Source organism: Tasmannia lanceolata, unplaced genomic scaffold (assembly GCF_043159265.1).
Source record: "Tasmannia lanceolata isolate RefF3 unplaced genomic scaffold, GAP_Taslan_0.1 ptg000016l, whole genome shotgun sequence".
NCBI classification, from domain to species: Eukaryota; Viridiplantae; Streptophyta; class Magnoliopsida; order Canellales; family Winteraceae; genus Tasmannia; species Tasmannia lanceolata.
In genome coordinates, this window is record NW_027518693.1 from 2803602 (window position 1) to 2828713 (window position 25112).

Here is a 25112-nt window from a genome sequence, read left to right on the forward strand (position 1 = left end):
GAACACCTTCTTTTAGCATTAGCGAGGTTCGAGTCTGACTTTTGAGTTTTGAGGCGTATGAGTGACGATTTTTTTTTTGTTTTTTTGGGAGATGATATTTTCACCCCTCAGTCCGCATTCGCCCCATTATAACGTGAACAGTGGGCAACTGTAACGCTTTTTGACGCCAAATCACGTTACAAGGGGGCGACTGCGTACTGCAGAGGGGTGAAAATATCATCTCCCCCTTTTTATTTTGTCTTTTGCAGGCAATATTTCAATGCTTGTAATTGAAAAGAAAAAGAATTTTAATTCAAAAAATTCTAATAAAAATTTCATTTCGGCCTGGGCATAATCGGAATAAAAAAATAATTACTTACAAAGAGGTTATCGGTCATTGCCACCAATTTAATTACAAATATAGAATTTAGAATTTTATTATTTTGGAGAATAGTGTTCCTGAGCTAGAGCTCAGATAAGCTTATAGGAGCTCGAGCTCAGAAAAATGTGTGGGCTCACATTGTTGGGGATCCAAAGCATTCATCTAGAAGCCCCTATTATGGATAGGGTGTCCACAAAAAATCAGCTCTATTGGATCATACTAACCCTTCCATTTGTGGAGGGAAAAATGGGGCACCTCCACAAATGGAAGGGTTAGGATGATCCTATGGACCTGATTTTTGGTATACACCTTATCTATGATAGAGGCTTTTAAATGAATGCTTTGGATCCCCCAAAAAACATGAGCCGACGTGAGTTTTTGAAGCTCGAGCTCAGAAACACTATTCTCATTGTTTTAATATATTTAGTAAATCACTTAATAACACTATAAAAGTACTATTTAACAAATTAATAATTATTAAAGGATGCGCTATTTTCTTTAAAATAGTAAAATTTTAATAACTAAAAATAAGGGGTATTTTAACCATTTCATGACATTCAGGTTATATTAAGTATTTTATTAGGCAAAAACAAATTTTACGTCCATTTTTACGTCGAAAGAAACGGAGCGTTAATGGCAAGTGGTCTTTTGACATTAGAATTTGTCAAACAATAAGTGGTCTTCTTTAAAAAATCTAAAAACAAGTATTCCTAATCTTTTGAACATAAAGAAATCATAATTATCATCCCAATAAATTGAATGGTTTATTATGTTGGTTATTGAGCATATATTTTTAATTTTATGGCCTAATGCCCATTCCCTTGTCATTTAAGAAATTAGCTTCTATAGACTTGACTTGATGGGTTGGTCACTATTAAATATCAATTTTTAGATCTCACATCAAGAAATGCATGGGTAATAGAGGAACCTTAAAGGTGGCATGATGAATAGAAAACTAAAGATAATCTGATTAAGCCTAGGACCGATAAAAATGGTCCACACGGGGTACAAAATGTGGCTGTTTGGAAAGAGGCTAACACCGAGCATCTTCCACGTGGGATCCAAAATCTGGCTGTTCTGAAAGAGACTAACACCACCATCTTTTTAGCCTTTTTCTTCTACAAATGATTAATTTTTTTTTTCAAGCTCTTTTTAAGTGGCGAGAATGATTGTGTCCGACTCTTATGCGTAGTTGGAGAGTTCCTGATCAATGATTGAAGCTTCACATCTATTACTAATCACCATTTGTTAAGTATTTCCACCCCCTTTTCCAACTTTTACCATCATTTTGTTTGTCTTTTCCTAAAACTTACCTTCTTTTAAGAGGAATGATAGATGCAAGGACCCTCTTTATGCAGGGCTAGAGAAGGGCCCTTGAATATATCCACATCATTAAGCGCAACCGACTTTAAAAATGACGTGGATCTATCATTCCTCCCCTTTCAATTATACTATGATTGCAGAGTGAAAATATCATTTCCCTAAGGCCCTATTCGTATTGGATTTTGAGTCCAAAACTGATTATCGGACTCAAAATTATGCTTAATTTTAATTCCAATAATCAGTTCTCGGCAAAAAATCAATTCTCAAAATCCAAAACGAATAGGCTATAAGTATGTATATTATGATTGCTAAAGTAACCCAACTAATTAAATTATAAAATTAACTCCATTAACATCACCCATCTTTAAAATGATCCCTCCCATTGATTGAAAATGTTGTATCCTGCTTAAGAGGAATGCTAGATTCATAGGCGCTCTTGCAAAAAAAAGGGGCAAAGGGCGCCCCTATTGGTCAAATTCCATTCAAGATGTCACAGAAAATTAAGATCGTAGCTGTCTTTAATGAATTTGACCAACAGGGGCGGTCTTTGCCCTCTTTTTTTTCAAGAGCGCCGGTGTGTCTAGCATATTGTCCACACCCAATACACGCATCTCATTTGCAACCATATTTATCCTCAAAATGTCCACAAATCATTAATTTGTAAATTTGTAACCCTATGTTTAGGCTATTGATATGCGCACTACCATGTTTTGATAATTGCACTAATCCATCCGAGATGAAGATCTCCTATTTTGAAAATTTACCTTGGAGTAGGGGGCATTTTGGTCATTCAATTGGATACGACAAACATCCCAACTCGTCATACGTGGCACAATTAAAGCTATTCAAAGGTATCTTTTTTTTTACGGGGTCCAGTCTTAGTAGCTAACAAAAGTAGGGGATTTGCTAGGGACAATTCCAGAAGGAATTTTGCAGGCCAGCTGTGGCATGAGAGAGCAGCTACAACAGATTGTCTTATTCATCTGAGGTGGATAGTCGCTCATGCAACAGCGGGCCCCCAAAATGCCTTCTCCCATGGTCCCTAGCAAAATTATAAAGTGGAAATAATAACTCCACCCTCATATTTAATAACGGCACCCATTCGTTTACGTCAATAGCAGATGAAAGCGAATGAAAGTAACGCGATGAGAGTATATTAGAATCTACCGTGGAGAGATTCGATCCTGCGACCCCTCTAACTGTAAACTCCCCTTCTGCATTCTCTTCTCTTTCTCAGACACGTGCGGGTCGTGTAAGATTGTAAAAAATGTCGGTGTTGAGGCACAATCAGGGCCCGGGGCCCCGGGCGCAGGATAGGACAGACCGCACCCAAAGAAGACCCCGCTCAAAGTGTAGTGGGGCCGAAATGTTAGAGACACATGCGGCAAATGACACTTGGCGAAACAGAGGGGGGTTTGTGGTGGTGAGGGCCTGCACGCCTCCTGCTTTCATCAAAATCATTGGAAAGAAGGCTCTGCCCACGGTTGCTTTATTGGTCACTTCTGTTCAAGGTTGCAGGGTCTGTCGGCCCTCAAATCTTGTACTGCATCACACTTTTCCGACCCACAGGGGTTTGGCCTATAGCTCAATTGTTACCATGCCCACCTTACCCACCTTTTGCATAGAGGTGAGGTGAAACAAAAGTGTGTTTAATTTTGAGCCCAATATCGGGTTTGGACTCAAGATCAAATCTAAAAATCCAAAACAAACACGGCCCAATATCGGGTTTTGGATTTTGAGAACCGATTGAGTCCAAAACTGATCCGAAACAATCACGGCCCAAGTAAAAAGAAGGGATTACAAGCAACAAGAAAACGGCACGCACTATATGAGTGAAAGATGGTGCTGTTATGACTAAATTTTTACTTTTACATCTATATGGTATTTAATAAGCTTAAAAAGAAATTTACATCTATAAGGTATTTAATATCTATAAACAATTTTGCAAATTTACGTGCATAAAATAGTAATACCTATAAAGAATTTTATGTTTATGGGGTAATTAATAGTTAAAGGAAACTTTATATCTATAAGGTCTTAAATAACCTCGGGCAAACCGGGAAACTTCACACCCACTTAGTCACAACTCACACAAATATGTCCGGCTATTTTGCAACTTTTTGATAAAACGATATAATCCCAAATTTTTCATGGGATTTTGAAAAATTATCGAGATATCTTCATATTTTATTTATTGTTGATATCCCTAGATACACCTTTACCGAGAAATTCCTGAAACAGATATGTGTGATTATGCACTTATGAGGCTTTAAACAACCTATAGGGGTCCAATTCTTGCTATGATTTATAGTAGATGATGGGGAACATATGATCATCAGCTCCTTATGTTTCCAACTAAATAAATAAATACATGTGGAGAAAAATGAGTTCATTTGGGTAATCAAAATTAAGAAAAAAAAAAAAAAAAGGCATTAAAATATTCATAACTTGAAATCTATGTCTATATACACTAGAAATGCTGTGTGTGCACGCGCGCGCAGCGGGGGGGGGGGAAGAAACTAAAAATAAAATGGATTATTCCTTCCATATGTACCAAATAATGGAATAAGACAAATATATTCAGCATCCTGCTATGCACAAAAAAAAAAAAAAAAAACAGAAGACAGACTTACAAAAACATAGGCATGTGGGCCCCAAGTCACAAGTTTATCCCTCACGTGCTTGTATGGGAATTTCTTCCCGCCGCACCCGGAGACTCCACAGCTAAATGGTCTGAGTTCAAGGTGGACGGCCTCTATGTTTCTTCAGATTTGATTTCTGCATATACAAAGCAATGTCGAATATAAGGAATAAGGAACAGCAGAAATGAAAGTATTGGACTCAATGCAAGTTATTTACTACTGACATTGTTGAATTTCTGCATAAAAGAATTCATTCAACTCCTCTAATATCTTAGGATATCATGATAATAATAATATGCAGCTAAGATATAGAAATCCCATGACACACACAGGCATGGTTATAAATTTCGGCTGAGATGCCGAAATATCAAGATTTTCGGCCTGGGCCGACACCGAAAGTACAAATTTCTGTGTCGGACCAGATATCGGTAAAAATTTCTGCTAAATGTGTTTTTTTTTTAATTTTTTCCGAAATTTCAATTTTTTACCGGAAACATTTTAACAAATTTTTTTTACCGAATTTCGGCCGAAATTTCAGTTTCGGCTGTGGCCAAAACCGATACCAAAACTGAAATTTTAAACCTTGCACACAGGCCAGATAGCAATAAAAAAAATGATGTTTTTTGCTTTATCTAAAACTCTAGCCCCTGGGACAACAGACTGAAAGCCTGATAGGGTGAACATTAAAAGCTGACACCTATTTGTTCCAAGGGATTTTAAGGCTTAATGTGGTTATAGTAGTCCCAGTGGTCATGTACAATTAAGATACAGTTGTTAACCATATGCATTTACAGATTTCATAGAAAATGTTCTATAGCTACCTGACCCTACAAACTAAGCCTACACACTCTGCAACAAATATGATGCCTTTGATACTGGTCTCAATGGTCATGCATAATTATAATACAGATGTTTACCAAAGGCATTTGCATATTTCATCAACTTAACCCTACAAACTTAGGCTACATAATCCGCAACAAACTCAACCAACCCAATAGCGTAAAAGAATGAAATTTTGATGGAACATTACCAGAATCTAACATTTGAAAATTTATGGAGGCAACCCTTGAAACTGCAAGTAATCCTCTCAGCCACATCTCGCTCTTCATGAGTGCGCATGTGCCTCTTAATGTTTTTCTTCAGCTGTTGGGTCCCACAAATCTCGCAGGTAACATATTGATGGCAGGAATGTAGATGGGCTTTAAGGCATTCAGTATTGGTGAAGTGTTTTAGACAACCTGGTTCACAGCAGATAGCCTCTCTGGTATCTAATTTAACTGTAAGAGAGCAAATGGAGAATTAGCAGGTTTTACGTGGTTATTTTGCCAAAAACAAAATGAAAGCTAAATATTATAATTACATTGAAAATTTTGATGAAAACCAAATAAATAGCCACACCACATTAAATTGGTTAGAGTTGAGCAATTTTTTTACTAAAAATACAAGTGATAGCACTTTTGTTAAGTGGGACTTTTCATCTATCAACTATTAATTCACACGCACGCACGCACACATGCACACGCAAGCACGCACGCCCGAGCGTGCGCGCACACACACACATAGAGAGAAAGATAGATGTATTTACATAAAGGGTGTTCCCTAATTTTCATCATTTTTTCCAATTTTTTCAATGTAATAGGATGGGTGACTTCCTAAGAAGTCGTCACATTGCACCACTTACTTTTTACAACTCCACCAAAAAAAATGCAGTTAAGATGGAACCGTTAAATTTGTAGGCATGATAGCAAAGCATTGTGGGCACCAAAAGTACCAAAACATCTAATCAAATATTAAGTTACGTTGAAGAAACGAAAAGTTGATTCCCAGAATTAGAAAATTAAACAAATTGACAATAAGAGTTCCCCTTCAGAACTTACCATGTGAATCCTCGTGCTTCCTCAACTTAGATGCAAACTTGAATGTCTTTCCACATCCAACTTCCTGGCAAATATGCAACTTTTGTCCTTCACTGGGGAACTCTTCATCATGCAATTCCTTGACATGCCTTTTGATATTGGCCTGAAATGCAGACCTACGATTCCAGTTCTCTACAGGACATGTTAAGAGTTTTCCTTGGTGCCTGATTAAGTGGCGAGTTAAATGATCTTTCCGTCTGTAACTGGAATGGCAATCATCTACGGGGCAAGAAAATGACCTCTATAACAAGCAGGAAAATGATAACCAACTTGAAGTTAGCTTATGAGTTACACCATTAAATCAAAATATACATAACAAAGGAAAAATAGTCAAAAATAAAACAGTGCTTTATAATCCCTTTCTTCCTTCCCCAAACCAAACTGAAACTTTTGAGTATCACTTTTCTTTCAACAGTGCTTTCATTTACACTCACCATCTAACTGTCCTTGATTCAATTTAACTTTGTGACTTCTGAAAGGCACATAGCCCACTTCTCTCAACTGTTCAGTCAGTCCATATAAAGTGTCATAGATCTCTCTCCTCTGTCCATGTCTTGTATCCTTAACAAGAAACTCATGGACTCCACTACCCACTTGAATTGAGCTACAACCAGGCACCTTCTCAATCCCTTCCTCTTTCATCCCTGCCCGAATGTTCGAAACGTCCTCCCACCTGCCTATTGATGCATTCAAATTTGAAATCAGCACCCGATAACCAGGATTTGAAGGTTCAAGATCAAGAATTCTCCTTGTCACAAACTCTGCCAACTGTCCATTGCCATAGATCTTACATGAACCAAGCAAAGTAACCCAAAGAACTGCATTAGGCTCCATGGGCATTCTCTCAATAAACCCGATTGCTTCTTCTAACTTCCCCGCTCGGCTGAGAAGATCGACCATGCATCCATAATGCTCAATGCGTGGCTTAATCCCGTATCCCCTCACCATCCGATCAAAGACCATCAAACCCTCTTCAACTAGTCCTCCATGAGTGCAAGCAGAAAGAACTGTGATAAAAATAACATCATCAGGTTCTATTCTTTCGCTGCACATTTTATCAAAGAGAACCAAAGCTTCTCTGCAATAACCATTAATGGCCAGACCAGAAACCATTGCTGTCCACGTGATTATACACCTTTCTCTCAACCCATTGAACACACCTTTCGCATTTTGTACATCCCCACACTTGGCATACATGTCTAGGAGCGCATTTCCTAATGCAACTGTTATGTGGAACTTGTTTTTCTTTATATAGGAATGGATCCAATTTCCATGATCAAGGGCACCCAGGTGAGCACATGCAGACAGGACACCAGTAACTGTAGCTTCGTCAGGTCTAACCATTCCATTCATCAACATCTGATGAAACATAAGTAATGCTTGATCGAATTGACGATTTTGAACATAACCAGTGATCATTGCATTCCAAGAAACCACATTCTTGACGGGCATCTGTTCAAAGAGAACAGTCGCGGAATCTAGATCACCGACCTTCGTATAACCCGAAATCATGGCCGTCCAGGACACCACGTCCTTACCACGCATCATATCGAAAATTGACCTTGCAGTGATCACATCACCACACCTTATATAACCAGATATCATGGTATTCCATGAGAATGGATCCCTCGTTGGCATCCGTTCAAAGATCGATCGTGCCAAGACCATGTCCCCGGCTTTCACAAGCCCGGTGATAACAGAATTCCATGATATAATGTTTCTCTCAGGCATTGACTCAAACAACTGGATTGCAGAGGCCATTTCACCATGAGACATATATGCAGATATCATAGAATTCCATGACACCACATCTCTCTCAAGCATTTCGTCAAACACCCGAGAGCAACAATCTAAATCAAGACTACATTTGGAGTAGAAATCTAAGAGGGTGTTCTGAACAAAAACATTCAACTCAAATCCAGATTTAACAATGTGGGTATGAATTTCTGCACCTTCCTCTAGAGCTTCATCCATTTGGCAAGATTTGAGAAGGAAAGTGAAGGTGAAAGTGTTGGGTGTGATATTAGATTTGTTCATGCGATTGAAGGCTAGGAATGCGTCTTTGTTATGACTCCTTTCACTGAAACATTTGATGATTGTGTTATAGACTACAACGTTTGGGAATTGCTCGTTTTGGAAGATTTGAATTGCGTAATCAAGGGAATGGAAGGTTGAAGAGAGTTGGATGAGCTTGGGTAGGAGGAATCTGTCTCCTTGAAGACCATGGATGAAGATATGGAGATGGGCTTGCTTCAGTTCCTTCATATTTTTACACTTCTGAAGAATTTGGAGCAGCTTTTGCTGCATTCTCTCTCTATTTTACACTAATATGCAACGGCAGGCCGCCTGATGAGCCTCACTCTCTTTGAGAAATGATGTGCACTACACCGCTAGCCTTTTTCCATACACCGCCATTGGAATATCTTCTTTTGAGGGCAAATGCCCCTTTCTTCTTACGCTTAATAAGATTCTGGATTTGGAACTAATGCCTTAGAGCCCTAGATGTGGATTTTGTCTTTCACAGTGGAAGATTGTGTTCTCGCCCGTAGAGGTAGCCATCTTTGGCCGAACCATGTAGAATCTCATTGTGTATTTTGTAGCTTACTTTTATTTCTACATTTCTGTTTATTTGTGCACAGTTAGATCGGATTTTGCCTGGTAAATCCCCACGTTGTTTTGATTATCCAAAGGATTCATTTGATGAGCCCTGACATAGATAGGATGTGCCTAAAAAATCATCTCCAAAGGATCATCCTAACCCTTCGATTTATGGAGGTTAAAATTGCGCGTATAAACTCCACAAATCTGTTCATTTTTAACCTCCACAAATCAAAGGTTTAGGATGATCCTATGTAGCTGATTTTTTGGGCACACCCGATCTATGCCAGGGCCTATCAAATGAATGTTTTGGATTATCCAAATAATGTAGGCACACTGTGTTTTTTGGTCCGGCGGACTAGAGAAGCTTCTCTAGTCCGCCGACTAGAAAAACTTTCCTCGTCGCCATTTTGAAGATGATGGCGATCGATAACATGACCCTACTAATCAGTGGTAAACTGGTATTATGGCGATTGAAAACATCTGACCTCCAGGACCCTTACAAATTACAAATAAAATAATGAAAGGGAGTTAATAGTTTCACCATCTAAGTTCAGGTACCCTCCTCCTCCCTTCATTTTCTTTTGATTTGATGTTACCTCTCAATGAGTGCCAATATAGAAAATCACTGTTACAATCAATGGTAAAAGGCAATATTTGGGTCCCACGAGTGGTATTCATCCATCCAGAACTAAAGGAGTACAAAAATCAACGGTTTGGTTTCATCTGGTGGGACACTGAACACGTCTCTGATTGAAACTTGATGTGCCAAGGGACTAGGATCATCTTTTACTGCATCACATGTATTATTAATCACCATTCCTTAAGTACCTGGGAAATAATATATCCACCCCTTTTCCAATTTTTACCATCATTTTGTTTGTCTTTTCCTAAAACTGACCCCTTTTAAGAGGAATGATAGATGCAAGGGCCCTAAGGTTCTACTCGTATTGGATTTTGAGAATAGATTTTGATTGCAAAACTGATTATCGGACTCAAAATTGTGCTTAATTTTAATTCCAATAATCAGTTCTCGGCAAAAAATCAATTCTCAAAATCCAAAACGAATAGGCTATAAGTATGTATATTATGATTGCTAAAGTAACCCAACTAATTAAATTATAAAATTAACTCCATTAACATCACCCATCGTTAAAATGATCCCTCCCATTGATTGAAAATGTTGTGTCCTGCTTAAGAGGAATGCTAGATTCATAGGGCGCCCCCCCCCTATTGGTCAAATTCCATTCAAGATGTCACAGAAAATTAAGATTATAACTGTCTTTAATGGAATTTGACCAATAGGCCCTTTTTTACAAGGGCGCCGGTGTGTCTAGCATTCCTCCCTGCTTAAATATATATTTATTGTAATGATCATTGCCAAAATTGTCCACACCCAATACACGCATCTCATTTGCAACCATATTTATCCTCAAAATGTCCACACATCATTAATTTGTAAATTTATAACCCTATATTTAGGCTATTGATATGGGCACTACCATGTTTTGATAACCTTTGGCAGCTGTTTAAATAAGAAAAGACAAGATGTGTGGACAATTAAAGGGAGATGATATTTTCACTCCCTCTGCATTACGCATGTGCTTCCCTAATTACGTGATTTGACGTGAAAAGTGGGCAATTTTAACGCTTTTTGACGTCAAATCACGTTATAAGGGGGCGCATGCGTAATGCAAGGGGGGTGAAAATATCATCGCCCCAATTAAAACAGAAAAGACAAGCTGAATTTGTGCAATTAAAACATGGTAGCGCCGATGTTTATACCGATTATTTGTAGGATAAGTGATACAAGGACATTTTCCATCCATATTAAATGTGTGCAAATATTCTGCACATAACAACAAAATCAGCTAAAAAGTAGACTTAACCATACTAAAAATGAAAACCAAGCTACTTTCTGTCTGTTTGTTACTAATTAAAGACAAGCATATGTTTAACTAAACCCCATCGATTACAAAGTCCAGTTTTGTTCTTTCAAAATATAAATAGGAACATAAACTTGGAACAAGTCTTTCAAAATGGTGATGGCAGTGCAAAAAGAGCAAAATACCCCGTCATAAGGGGCACTTGCATACGAGATGAAGATCTATTATTTTGAAAATTTGCCTTGTAGTACGGGGTATTTTATTCATTCAATTGGATACAACAAACATCCCAACTTGTCATCTTACATACATGTCATCCACGCCATTGGAATCTACCGTGGAGAGATTCGACCCTTTAATTGTAAACTCCCCTTCTGAATTCTCCTCTCTTTTTCAGGAGAAAAACACCAAAGAATGCCCCACTTTATTGTCTGAACTTCTACAGGCGGCGAGTTTTCAACTTTACACCCCGACACGCTCAAAGTACATGTGTCAGACCAATTTAAGACCATTTTACCCTGCCTTGTTCTGCAAGTGGTACACATCACAATCAATCTTTTTCCTGCTGATTGCGTCTCTTTTTCTACCCGCATTAAATATATCTCGACATCGGCAAAATAGAAATTATTTCATGTGAAATATACTTGAAACGTCGAAGCTAGCATCGACGTTTTTAATTTGGAAAATCCAATTTAAAATCAGGAATAATCTTTGCCGTAGAGGCGGAAGTCGACGGCTACAAGGTAAGGTACAACTGTAAAGCAGATGGGTGCGATCGGAAAATACATGGGTAAACCCATCTGCATTCCAATCACACCTTACCTTGTAGCCGTCAACTTCCGCCTCTACGGCAAAGATTATTCCTGATTTTAAATTGATTTTTCCAAATTTTGTGGATGTCGAGGTATATTTAATGCATGTAGAAAAAGAGACGCAATCAGCAGAAAAAATGTTGATTGTGATGTGTACCACTTGCAGAATAAGGAAGGGCAAAATGGTCTTAATTTGACCTGACACATGTACTTCGAGCGTGTCAGGGCGTAAAGTTGAAAACTCGCCGCCTATAGAAGTTCAGACAATAAACTGGCATTCTTTGGTGTTTTCCTCCCATACAGACACGTGCAGCCGTGTAAGATAGTAGAAATGTCGGTGTTGAGGCGCAATTGGGCCCGCGCGCATGATAGGACAGACCATCCATTTCCTGCGCACCCAGGGCACATATTAGAAGGCCCTTCCTTTGACTAGACCCTGTAGACAGGCGAGTACGTGCGTGACTCAAAGTGTAGTGGAGGCAAATGGCACGTGGCAAAACGGAAAGGGAATTTGTGGTGCTGAGGGCCTGCACGGCTCCTGCTTTCATCAAAATCATCGGAAAGAAGGCTCTGCCGACGGTTGCTTTATTGGTCGGGTCTGTCGGGCCTCAAATCTTGTACTGCATCACACTTTTCCGACCAAAAAAAATATAGTACCTTGGATAATTCACAATGTTAGCTCAATTGTTACCATGCCCAGCTTACCCACCTATTGGTACCAGAATCCCCTTCAGTTGGATGAGCTTGGGTTGAACTCCGATTCGTGCATATCCTGCACTCAAAGAACACAAGCTAGAGGTCCCAAAACTTGTTCCCCAGAAAGACCCTATGACGCTCGAGTCAGAAATCGGCATAACAGAAGAAATCCAAACAGCAAAAGAGCAGAATAACAATGCCTTAGATGCTAGATACTAGGTGATAGATGCTAGATGTCTACTTTTGAGCGTGCTGAGTCCTTTTATAGAGTCAGAGCCCTAGACATACAAATACTTGCCTATGTTGGAGTCAATTTCCTTGTTTATCTCGGAGATCGATGAGTTACCTAGTGGGCCCAGTTTTTATTTATGTAACCGAGCTTGTAGGAAGGTTGACTCTTGGGATTCGAACTCCCTTCTAGGGCACTTTCCTCTTTACTCGGATTTTGGAGATGAAAGGACCTTTCTAACCCCGTCTTGTAATATGCAGGTTTGGTCTCCTCAAGTTCGGCGTAGAGGCCATGTGTCATGCGCTTATTGGATGATAGAATTTTACACCTAACATATTAACCCCCACTTCCTCGAGCTGTTTTGGGGTCAAGGAAGTAGTTGCTTAGGGCTTTCCTTGTCTTTGCGCCAAACTTCCTACCATGATTGGCCAAGCTTTCGAAAGCTAGGAAGCAATCCGCATGAATTTGGAGAACAAATCGATGACCTCAGTTGGTCCAAACTTGGGAGAGGTCGGCAATCATCCGCTCGAGCTCAGCGGAGTTGGAGACTCGGTAAAATTTTGAAATTTTGGCACAAAGGCGAACCGTCAGCCGACCTTGGGATTCGAAACACAGCACCCCTCGGAAGGTGAAACGGTCCCTGCCACCATTGATGATGTACGTTACGTCCATAACGGCTTCATAATGGGAGCAACTTTCGGAGTCCAATAAACACTCGTCATGTGGAGGGAGGGTCCTGTAACTCGAAGCGACAGGACCTTTCCCCATGCGGGTGAGTTGCTTGTTGATATAAGAGGGTTCACTTCTCATTTCTCCCTGTTTACGAACACTTAGAGCAGGAAGACAGGTGATCCTGCTTCCATTTCTGGCGAGCATGCGGTGATCCGAAGCTTCTTCCAGCCTCTTTCTTCTCAATCTCTTCCTCCATTCCAGTAAGTTCTCTCCCCCCAATTCAATTTTCTTCTATATCTCCTTTTCCCCTTTTATTTTCATTTTTACAATGTCAGATGCCATTGTAAATGAGGAAGCCGAGTTCATCTTTACAATGTCGGATGCCATTGTAAAATGCTCGATCAAAGGAGGCCAAGTTCAAGCTGGCTGAGGAGGCAAAGGCATCGGCTGAGCAGAAGAAGCCGAGGATTATAAAAACTTGGATGCCTTCCCAGTCAATGCTGCCTGCTACTCTCTGTCGATCAAGGACCTTCCGTGATTGCGGGGACCAAATCCTCACGATTGATCTCAATTTCCTGGTTAATCAACTGAAGGTTCCTGCCAGAGTAGATGATGAGGAAGAGGATGAGGAAGAACAAAGAAAATGAGGAGACAGAGAAGGTCCACCCTCCTGTGTATCCTGTGAATCAAGAGGAATCTTAAGGAGATCATGAGGGATACCTGCTTGTTCGGCAATGATTTATCAGCAATGACCATCGAAAGTGCGCCGACCAAGAAACAAGAAGGTACCAAGGTTGGAATTTGAAATCCTTGTCCTTTTTGTTTCTCTCCAGAAACACCTGGGTTGCCAGCAACACAGTATAAATCCGCTCCCTTCTTTTTTTTCCTTGCGACAGCCAGCAGCAATGTATCTACGACTGCATAGGGGCTGATGAACTTCAAGTGGGAAGGATGTAACAAGGCCTGATTGCCACCAACACTAGAACTGGCTGTCCTGTATTAAGAAAAGGGGTGAATTTATCAATTCCCAAATTTTACTCTCTGCTGAACACTCCCAAATGGATAATCTCCTAAATAGATGAAAATTAAGCATCCATACACGCAAGCTTTTGATCAAATTTACCCATCTTTCAGTTGGGAGGGAGTCACTGAACTAAAAATTACTGATACAACTATACAAGCTTTTGAATCAAGGCAAAAATCCAAGGCATATAATTGTCCCTAAATCACTCCTAGTATCACAATAAACACGTGTATTTAAGTGTAAATCCCTAATAATTAGTTCTCAGAGGAAAGTAACCAATTCAAGTAATCAGTCCCATTATCCAAAGCAGAAGCCTGCCCCGGAGGAACCACCCTTTTCCGCAGTAATATTTCAGGATTCAGACTTTTCCTCTTTCGCCCACCCCTCGGTCTAGACCGGAATTGCTCATCAGATTCCAAAAAGTCCCCCTGCAATAGACAAAAAACAAAAGCCCACTAATCATGTCAAACCCCAGGGGGAGAGTTGGTATGCATAGACATACAGTGTTTGGGCCCTGCTTGTTTTGGATTTGGGGTTCAAAACTGATTATTGGAAACAAAAGTGTTTAATTTTGAGCCCAATATCGGATTTGGACTCAAGATCAATCTCAAAATCCAAAACACCGTGTTTGTTTTGGATTTTGAGAACCGATTGAGTCCAAAACTGATCCAAAACAAGCACGGCCCAAGTAAAAAGAAGGGATTACAAGCACCAAGAAAACGGCACGCACTATATGGGGTATTTAATAGTTAAAGGAAACTTTATATCTATAAGGTCTCAAATAACCTCGGGCAAACCAAGAAACTTCACACCAACTTAGTCACAACTCACAAATATGTCCAGCTAGTTTGCAATTTTTGATAAAACAAAATAATCCCAAAATTTTCATGGGATTTTGAAAAATTATCGAGATATCTTCATATTTTATTTACTGTTGATATCCCTAGATACACCTTTACTGAGAAATTCCCGAAACAGATATTTGTGAATATGCACTTGTGAGGCTTTAAACAAGGCCAATTTTTCCTATTATCTATAGTATAAGACTATAAGATGAAGAGGACATATGATCATCAACTCCTTTTGTTTCCAATTAAATGAATAAATACATTGGGAGACATATGAGTGCATAGGGCGATCAAAATTAAGAAAAAAAAAAAAAAAAGGGGGCATTAAAATATTCATAACTTGAAATCTATGCCTATATACACTAGGAATGCTGGGGGGGGGGAGGGCAGGCAAACTAAAAATAAAATGGATTATTCCTTCCATATGTACCAAATAATAGGATAAGACAAATATACTCAGCATCCTGCTACGTACAAAAAAACAGAAGATAGACTTACATAAACATAGGCATGTGGGCCCCAAGTCACATGTTTATCCCTCACATGCTTGTATGGGAATTTCTTTCCGCACCCGGAGACTCCACAGCTATATGGTCTGAGTTCAAGGTGGACGGCCTTTATGTGTTTCTTCAGATTTGACTTCTGCATATACAAAGCAATGTCAAATATAAGAAATAAGGAACAGGAGAAATGAAAGTATTGGACTCAAATGCAAGTTATTTACTAGTGACATTGTTGAATTTCTGCATAAAAGAATTCATTCAACTCCTAATAGCTTAGGATATCATGTAATATATATGTAAAACAGAATCCTGAACATTGTGGGAGCGCCACGTGTCCTCTTGAAAATGACAAATTTACCCTCCCAATCTTTTAAGCGGTTTCCAATTGTAGATTTCCCTCCAATCACCGACACTCCCATTATTTTTTGCTAAGCCATTTTCCCATTGTAGATTTCCTTCCAATCACCAATTTTTTTGGCTAAAAGTTGTGAAAAAAACTACAGTCGTAACTCTCCGATTATTTTTGCCATAAATGCTTCAATGAAATCTTCAAAAATTATTATAAAGATTTTGGTCTGTTGCCCATTTAAAAATTTTCTATAATGTTATTTTTGGTCCTTGGCCCCGTGCATCGTACAGGTTGCCCTACTAGTAATGATAATAATAATATGCAGCTAAGATATAGAAATCCCATGACACACAGGCATGGTTATAAATTTCAGCCGAAATATCAAGATTTCGGCCTGGGCCGACACCGAAAGTACAAATTTCGGTGTTGGACCAGATATCGGCCGAAATCTCTGCCAAATGTATATTTTGAATTTTTTCCAAAATTTCAATTTTTTACCAAAATTTCATTTTTTTACCGAAATTTTGGCAAAATTTTCACATTTTAATGAATTTATTTACTGAATTTTGGCAGAAATTTCAGTTTCGGTTGTGGCCGAAACCGATACCAAAACTGAAATTTTAAATCTTGCACACAGGCCAGATAGCAATAAAAAAATGATGTTTTTTGCTTTATCTAAAACTCTAGCCCCTGGGACAACAGACACTGAAAGCCTAAGAGGGTGAGCATGAAAATCTGACACCTGTTTGTTCCAAGGGATTTTAAGGCTAAATGTGGTTATACCGTTAGAGTAGTCTCAGTGGTCATCTACAATTAAGATACAGTTGTTCACCATATGCATTTCCAGACTTCATAGAAAATGTTCTAGAGCTACATGACCCTACAAACTAAGCCCACACACTCGCAACAAATATAATGCCTTTGATACTGGTCTCAATGGTCATGCATAATTAAAATACAGATGCTTAGCAAAGGCATTTGCATATTTCATCCACTTAACCCTACAAACTAAGGCTACATAATCCGCAACAAACTCAACCAACCCAATAGTGTAAAAGAATGAAATTTTGATGGAACATTAGCAGAATCTTACATTTGAAAATGTATGGAGGCAACCCTCGAAACTGCATGTAATCCTCCCAGCCACATCTCGCTCTTCATGAGTGCGCATGTGCCTCTTAATGTTTTTCTTCAGCTGTTGGGTCCCACAAGTCTCGCAGGTAACATATTGATGGCAGGAACGTAGATGGGCTTTAAGGCATTCAGTATTGGAGAAGTGTTTTAGACAACCTGGTTCACAGCAGATAGCCTCTATGGTATCTAATTTAACTGTAAGAGAGCAAATGGAGAATTAGCAGGTATTACATGGTTATTTTCAACAAAAAAAATGAAAGCTAAATATTATAATTACGTTGAAAATTTTGATGAAAACCAAATAAATAGCCACACCGCATTAAATTGGTTAGAATTGAGGAATTTTTTTACTAAAAATACCAGTGATAGCACTTTTGTTAAGTGGGGATATATATATATATATATATATATATATGACAGAAGAGAAGGTACTCCCTCGAGCAGATAACTTATCTACTCCCTACGTTAAAATAACAGTTGGGGCCACATTGTTTAGGTGATCCAAAGCATTCATTTGATGGGCCCTCACATGGATAGGGTGTGCCCAAAAAATCAGCTCGATAGGATCATCCTAACCCTATGAACTGTGGAGGCAAAAATGGACGTGTATAAGCCTGTACAAATCTGTCCATTTTTTGCCCCCACAGTTCATAGGGTTAGGATGAACCTATCGAGCTGATTTTTTGGGCACACCCTATCTATGTGAGGGCCCATCAAATGAATGCTTTGGATCACCCAAAAAATGTGGCCCCAACTGTTATTTTAAGGTAGGGAGTAGATAAGTTATCTACTCCAGGGAGTACCTTCTCTCTCTCTCTCTCTCTCTCTCTCTCTCTCTCTCTCTCTCTATATATATATATATATATATATATATATATATATAGAGAGAGAGAGAGAGAGAGAGAGAGAGAAGGGTTGCTGCGCTCGAGCACAGAAACAGGGGGGTGGGGTCTTTGGGGGGGGTGATCCTAAGCATTCATTTGGAAGGCCCCATCATGGATGGGGGGCCAACAAAAAATCAGCTCCATTGGATCACCAATGGGTGTCCATTTGTGGGGCCAAAAATGGACAGATACTGTTTGTCCACAAATCTGTCCATTTTTGGCCCCACAAATGGACACCCTAAGGTGATCCAATGGAGCTGATTTTTGGTGGACACCCTACCCGTGAAAGGGCCCATCAAATGAATGCTTTGGATCCCACCCAAAATGTGGCCCCACCCTGTTTTTGTGCTCGAGCGCAGCAAATGCATGCTCATATATATATATATATATATATATATATATAGAGAGAGAGAGAGAGAGAGAGAGAGAGAGATGTATGTTGTATGTACATAAAGGGTGTTCCCTAATTTTCATCATTTTTCCAATTTTTTCATGTAATAGGATGGGTGACTTCCTAAGAAGTCGTCACATTGCACCCCTTACTTTTTACAACTCCACCAAAAAAAATGCAGTTAAGATGGAAAGGTTAAATTTGTAGGGATGATAGCAAAGCATTGTGGGCACCAAAAGTACCAAAACATCTAATCAAATATTAAGTTATGTTGAAGAAATGAAAAGTTGATTTCCAGGATTAGAAAACTAAACAAATTGACAATAAGAGTTCCCCTTCAGAACTTACCATGTGAATCCTCGTGCTTCCTCAACTTGGATGCAAACTTGAATGTCTTTCCACATCCAACTTCCTGGCAAATATGCAACTTTTGTCCTTCACTGGGAAACTCTTCATCATGCAACTCCTTCACATGCCTTTTGATATTGGCCTGAAATGCAAACCTACGATTGCAGTTCTCTACAGAGCATGTGAAGAGTTTCCCTTGGTGCCTGATTAAGTGGCGAGTTAAATGATCTTTCCGTCTGTAACTGGAATGGCAATCATCTACGGGGCAAGAAAATGACCTCTATAAAAAGCAGGAAAATGATAACCCCCTTGAAGTTAGCTTATGAGTTACACCATTAAATCAAAACATACAAAAAAAAGGACAAATAGTCAAAAATAAAACAGTGCGGCTGAGAAACATTGACAGGTGACACAGAAAGAAATGTTGGAATAAGTGTAAACAAACCTCTCAAATAACCAGCGTGATTGAGGCTACCTTGACGGAGCTTCACAGGAGGTCCCCCATCCTGGTACTGGTCCAGTCAAAGATCAATATGGCTGCCTCTCACATTTTGGAGTTCTTTAAGTGGGATCCAATGCCTCACGCAATATATCCAGGTTTTAATATGACTTTCATCATTTAAAAACCCTAAACCCTGCAAAACCATTCCATTTAAATCCCACAAATATGAAACAGATTAAAAGCCCAAACAAGCCCAAATGGGAAAAGAACACTACTTGCTTAATCTTACACGGTATTTTATCATTTCAAAGCAACTGAAAAGGATCTGGCATTTTCAAATCAATGAAGTCCCTCAAGTATAAAATGATAAAACTACAACTAGCACCATAACCAAATTCTGTCTCATTCCTTGTAAAATTTTAATCTTGCTAGGTCATGTTTAAAAAAAAAACAAAATTGCTCTCCTTGGACGAAGGGATCAAAGGAATACTCCATGTAAAGAGACAAATCGTATGATTTTTTAAAAATGAGATACAAATTATATGATTCTCTCCTTTACATGATTGAATTGAATATAGACATAAAGACAATAATTACCATCCCCTTGAAGCATTTCTTTTTATTTTTAATGAGAGAAAAATTATATGATTCTCTCTTTTAATTTTTGCATTGTTTAGTACTCCAAGCTTGACACGAGTGGCTACTTTTGGTTGGACACATGCTTCTTTTTATAAAATTTGTATCTTTCTTGGACCAACCATGTTGATTTTCATTGTTTACGTGATCATGCTGGTAAAATATTGTCCCTTTCTCTGTAGCAATTGCAATCTTCTACCCATGACTACTCACGTTGTGACAAACTGGATCTCTCCATCTTCTCCATCTTTTAGCTAAGATTAAAAAAAAAAAAAAAAACTATTGTCCCACTAACAATGATCCATATTTAATTTATATGAAAAAATCTCATGCTTTTAATCTCTCAAAATAAATACTTGTTCATTGATATCTCGAGTTGTTAGTATACATGAAAAAAAAATCAAATGTTAGCAAATAGCGAGTCAAGACCTTTCTCTCAACAAAGTTTATAAACGCTAAGTACAGCCGCCCCTCCTCCTCCTCCTACTACTCCGCCGCCTCCTTTCTTGAGGACACCAACCGACAACTATTATAAATAATAAATCACCTCATGAAGAACATGTTAAACGGTTACTCGATCATGGGAATAAATTCACATGCCACTTGTCTCAAGATATACATAAAATAATAGAAAGGAGGTGGAAATATCGACTACTGTCACTTAACAAATGACTATTTATAATAAAAAAAAATAAGTAAAATTTTCTAAAGGATGTATAAAAACGAGTTCTACCTTCTTCATGAATTTTTTCTAAAGGATTCATTTAGCCGACCCCAACTAGTTTGGGACAAAGGCTTTGTTGAGTTGAGTTGAGATGTATAAAAACGATTTCTGATTGTCAAAAATCAAAACATCAAAGAATGTTTCTTGTAAGCAAAAGACTCGGGTAGAAGAGTCAACATATTTTTAGCATAACAAAACAAACCCATTTATAGCTACATCATTTTTCATGGTTGGATGAAAAACAAGTTTTCTAAGGTAAAAGGAAGAGTTATAAATCAGACAACACCTTCACTAGCTAAAGGAGCTTCTGAATTTTATCTTCCTCCAGCCCTTACACTCGTTATGCTTAACAACTTAACTCGTAATTCTTGCCTTCAAACCCATCGCCCCAACCGTTCTCTCTAAATCCTGCTAGTGGGGAGTGAAGATTGTTCCCATGTTCAGATTGGCAAGCTGGGACAGTTGAACCTAGTTCTAAAGGCCTTAATTATGGGGCTCCTGCACATCAACCCGAAAATGAAAGGAGAGATAAGCTTGAAGGCCCCTATTTAGTAAGTCAAGACACACTAAAACGAGTGTTAATTTAGATTCTTCAGGTAATAGGCTGGAGAGAAGATTGCAACTATGCGATATCTAAACCACAAGGAAAAACATAAATTTCAAATTCAGAACTCACTTTATTTAGTTTTTGCAAAGTTAAAGATGATATTGCACTTAATACTTTGCAATAGAGTCTCATTGTTTAGACTCAATGACTCACCACAAATGGCCTCTTTATGTAACTTTAACAATAAAAAAATGTATAAACTTTGTTAAGAGAAAAAAGGTGAAGGCGAGTAAAAACCTCAATTGAATGGCTTTGCATATGTTGTTTCAGATAAGCTGGCTTTCTAAAACTCGCACCGCATTCTTCGCAACTATTCAGTGTCTTCTCCTTTGGTCTATCATCAAAATCAACTTCTTTATCTTTGATTTCATCCTGAATTTCATAAGCTACATATGTATAAAAGCAAGAAACAATTTGAAACATTCTACATCTAAAACTCAACTTATCATCAAAAGAAAGTCTAAAAAAGAAAACAACTTTTCATTGACAGGTAGGAGGATCCTGAGGCTGCAACTGAACCCTACTCATAAACCTTAACAAACCTTAGATTTTTTTTATAGGGACAAAAAGATAATTCCAAATAAGAGAGGTAAATTTGAGATGTCAGTTTCAGCTTTACCTTATGGTGAGAGAGGACGTGCGAGGTGATTAGAGACTTCTTTGACCTGCAAATGCCACAATAATCGCAGTAATATCTCCGAATATCTCTGAAAATTGGCCCTTCTATCCCTGTCATCACTACTATTAGCCCAAGTCGCCACTTAATCGTATCCTTGGATGGGCACAAATGCAGATGAAATGCCTAACAATTTCAAATAAAAATTGTATATCAGAAATTCAGAATATCATAATAGACACATCCTAGAGTTTTAGCAAGGTAAAATGAAGAGGATGGAAACTAGGGTTTGTGATTCCAAGTGAAATTAGGGAAACTGGGGTTTGTGATTCCAAGTGAAATTAGGGAAACTAGGGTTTTGTGATTCCAAGTGAAATTAGGGACACTAGGGTTTGTGATTCCAAGTGAAATTAGGGCTTCTGCGTAATGGAAAGTAGGGTTTTGATTGCAAGAAAACTGGGTTTCTTCTCTATCTATGAAAGTTAGGGTTTTCTATGAAAGGGGAAATCGATTTGTTTAAGGGGTGAGAGAGAGTCAGAGAGATTTGAAGAGTTAAAAGTAAAATGGTATTTCCAACCCTGAACCATGAAGTTGTTAGGAAATGATGCAAGTAATGGAACATAAAAAGAAAAGAATCAGGAACCTAAAAACAATCAAAATCTCTCTAGTTGCAGAGTAAAAAACGAGGCAAGGGTATTCTCCATCCACACAGAGGGGTGGATTAAAAAGAAAAAAACGAGGCAAGGGCATTCTCCATCCACACAAAGGGGTGGATTAAAAAAAATCTGTACAAAGGGATGGATGCTTAACAAGAGGCGGGTGCAAATATCATTTAGCATTGGTAAAAATATAATAAAAAAAGAGATTCTCTTCTTCAATGGTGATCCCGAAACCCTACCTCTCTTCCACAAAAAATCGCTAGTGCTTTCGTCTAAATTTTTTTCTCCCTTGGACAGATCCAGAGTAAGCTAGAGAGAGGTAGAGACAGTGAGAGAGAGTTATATTACTTCGGTTGGACGATCCTGACCGTCCAATCAAAGTCCTGCTTGCAAACGAACGATTAGTAGAGAATGTAAACTTTTTGGGTTAGGGTTTCTGAGATTATGCTGAGCTCAGGCACTGTTTGGATGGCAGGAATAACATTTCTGGCGGAAGATATTTTCTTGGGAAAAAAAATTGAGGAATGCTAAAGTCAAGAGCGCCCATGCAAAAATAGGATGAAATGGCACCCCCATTGGTGGAAAATTTAAGGGTTTAACTCGGGTCGGGTTGGTTCGGGTTAAGGCCGACCCTAACCCAACCCAAGATAGTATTTCCTCAACCCTAACCCAACCCACCTAACCCGAAATTGGGTCAGGTTGTCAAGTTGGGGTCGGGTTCACCTAAGGCCAAACAGAAAAACACAGTAACCTAAAGAAAATCAAGATAAAATTGGAGGACGGTGGTCAACCCTAACCCAACCCGAATATTTCGGGTTGGCTTTTCCCAACCCTAACCCAACCCAGGCAGAGGAAATGCCAACACAACCCGAGCCCAAATTTGGTTGAACCCCATCGGGTTCGAGTTGAGCCCAACCCAAGTTGCACCCCTAGGTTGGGTTCAACCCAGAGTGCAACCCGAAAAAGTCGATCCTATTTTGAATAGAGTTTTTGTTTCCTGATTTTGAGTAGAGTTTTTTTAGGCCATTCACATAGTAGATCACCAAAAATGATTCTAGTAACTCTGGGCATCTGTTCGAAAGTCGTTCCTGTTACGCCCTGAATTGGTAACAGATAAGGCAGTGACGTAAGAGCTGATCTGGCGAATCCTGATAGCTGAGTTGATAAAGAGGCGATGACCTGCACGACGGCACACGAGGTCAGAAGACCAACCCGGAGTCCTTGTTCCGGACGGGCACTTCGACACTCAAGTCAGTGAAACTGAACTGCTAAAGCGATGAATAGTGATTTTTTTGGGATTCGAGTCCCTTACCTTGTCTTTATGAGGGCTATTTATAGCGGAACTTTGAGTGTAAGTTTGCTTGTCCTTTTGGGACAGGTGTCGCCCTGTTATTGAGCCGAGCTGTGTCTCTGTTTCTTTGTCCTTAGACAAGTGTCAACCCATGGTTGGGTGAGGTGAACAGATGATTCCATCTTGGTTTGGTGCAATGACAAGAATACCCTTTAGGAGATGAGGGCTTTTAGGGGTCTACCCTGGTGCCACATGTCGCATGATGATTGAGGTTGTTTTGCATACCCCATCAGTTCCAACTGGGATTGAGAATCGGTGAGAGGTCTTCTTACTCGAAGAATTCACCGAGGCTATCAACATGCAGTCGGCCCAGAATGAGATAGCAGAGCTTCAAGTAAGCATGCCAAGGTTTGGGCTTACCCATTCATACCATTGAATGGCATGATTTTCCAATGGAATGAGGCCATTTGGAATTGAGGAATGGTAGAATGAAAGACGCCCCTATTGGTTGATTTTTGCAAAGTGAACTCGTTTTCCACTTTTTTCGGCACATTTCGACTTTGCAAAAATCCACCAATAGGGGCGCCCTTGGAGCTGATTTTTGCAAGGGCGCCCTTCACTCTATCATTCTTCGTTCTAATCATATATCATATGGAATAGTACAGTAGACCATAAATTGCTCTGCTCGGTAGGATTGGTTCCATTAACCTGAAACACAAGCCATGTACTTCTAAACTGGATCAACATAGTGTCAGATGAAGAGCTTTCAGAATTTGAAGAATCAATTGGGGTTGGTGCGCTTGTGTTATCAGACAATCCTTGATGCTTTTGAACTACTTGTCAATATAGCAGCCATTGGACCATCCACTACTAAAATCTGGTGATTAATTCCGCAAAAATAAGGCTGAGCGTCCTAGATCCAAATGGAGGGTGTCATTGTAAGAAAATTTTGTTCGTATTTTTATTAATAACATTTTAGCTTCCCATTTTACACTAAAATAGGGTGGCACAGGGAAGAAAAGAAAAGGGGATGAATATATGATTTCTCTTGGTCAGATCTCTCTCTTCCCTAATAGTCCAAACCGTGTACAATATAAGTAGAACTTAGGATGGTCCGAGTCGAAATGGCTCTAAAATATCATGAACAAGACAGATCCGATCCAAAGTGAACCTTATCTGTTAAGACCCAAGAACTCAGGTCCTGGTTGGATTGCAAGAATTTTTTTCGAAAAGTTCGGAAAGGAAAAATATTTCTAAAATTTCCTACTTTTCACACACACACAAAAAAGATAACTTGAACCAAACCTATTTAATTTTTACTTAGAACTTAGAAGGACCTTCAATTTATGATAATATCCCTCTAAATTAACCATAATTATATTATTTTCCTCTAAATTGTGGAAAGGAAAAATTTTTGGTCAGAAATGATGTTTTTCTTACAATCCAAACAGGGCCTAAATAACAAAATTGAGAAAGTTTGCCTTGTGGCATAATCCATATCATTACCCCCAATAAAGAGAG

At 38.9% G+C, this 25112-nt stretch overlaps 2 protein-coding genes across 6 annotated transcripts; both read right to left on the reverse strand.

Annotated features, from left to right (window-relative positions):
* Window positions 1–6317: 6317 nt before the first annotated feature.
* Window positions 6318–8897, reverse strand: LOC143848174 (pentatricopeptide repeat-containing protein At3g29230-like). The gene is made up of 2 exons (XM_077357044.1): window positions 6677–8897; window positions 6318–6483 (listed from the first exon to the last, which is right to left on the reverse strand). The coding sequence occupies exons 1-2, from the start codon at window positions 8547–8549 to the stop codon at window positions 6458–6460; spliced, it is 1899 nt and encodes a 632-aa protein (XP_077213159.1). The 5' UTR covers window positions 8550–8897; the 3' UTR covers window positions 6318–6457.
* A 1843-nt stretch (window positions 8898–10740) lies between these two features.
* On the reverse strand, window positions 10741–22733 carry LOC143848057 (transcription factor IIIA-like). Of its 5 annotated transcripts, none has more exons than XM_077356849.1 (10): window positions 22540–22733; window positions 21645–21827; window positions 21263–21397; window positions 18617–18896; window positions 16953–17188; window positions 15506–15649; window positions 13856–14587; window positions 12581–13732; window positions 12248–12310; window positions 10741–12168 (listed from the first exon to the last, which is right to left on the reverse strand). In XM_077356849.1, exons 2-7 carry the CDS (start codon window positions 21759–21761, stop codon window positions 14414–14416), a joined length of 1086 nt encoding a protein of 361 aa, XP_077212964.1. In that variant the 5' UTR covers window positions 21762–21827; window positions 22540–22733; the 3' UTR covers window positions 10741–12168; window positions 12248–12310; window positions 12581–13732; window positions 13856–14413. The 5 variants fall into 5 exon arrangements, with proteins under 5 accessions (XP_077212964.1, XP_077212965.1, XP_077212966.1 ...); XM_077356850.1 differs by having other exon boundaries at window positions 12533–13732; XM_077356851.1 differs by having other exon boundaries at window positions 10741–12310; window positions 12581–13722.
* Window positions 22734–25112: the final 2379 nt, after the last annotated feature.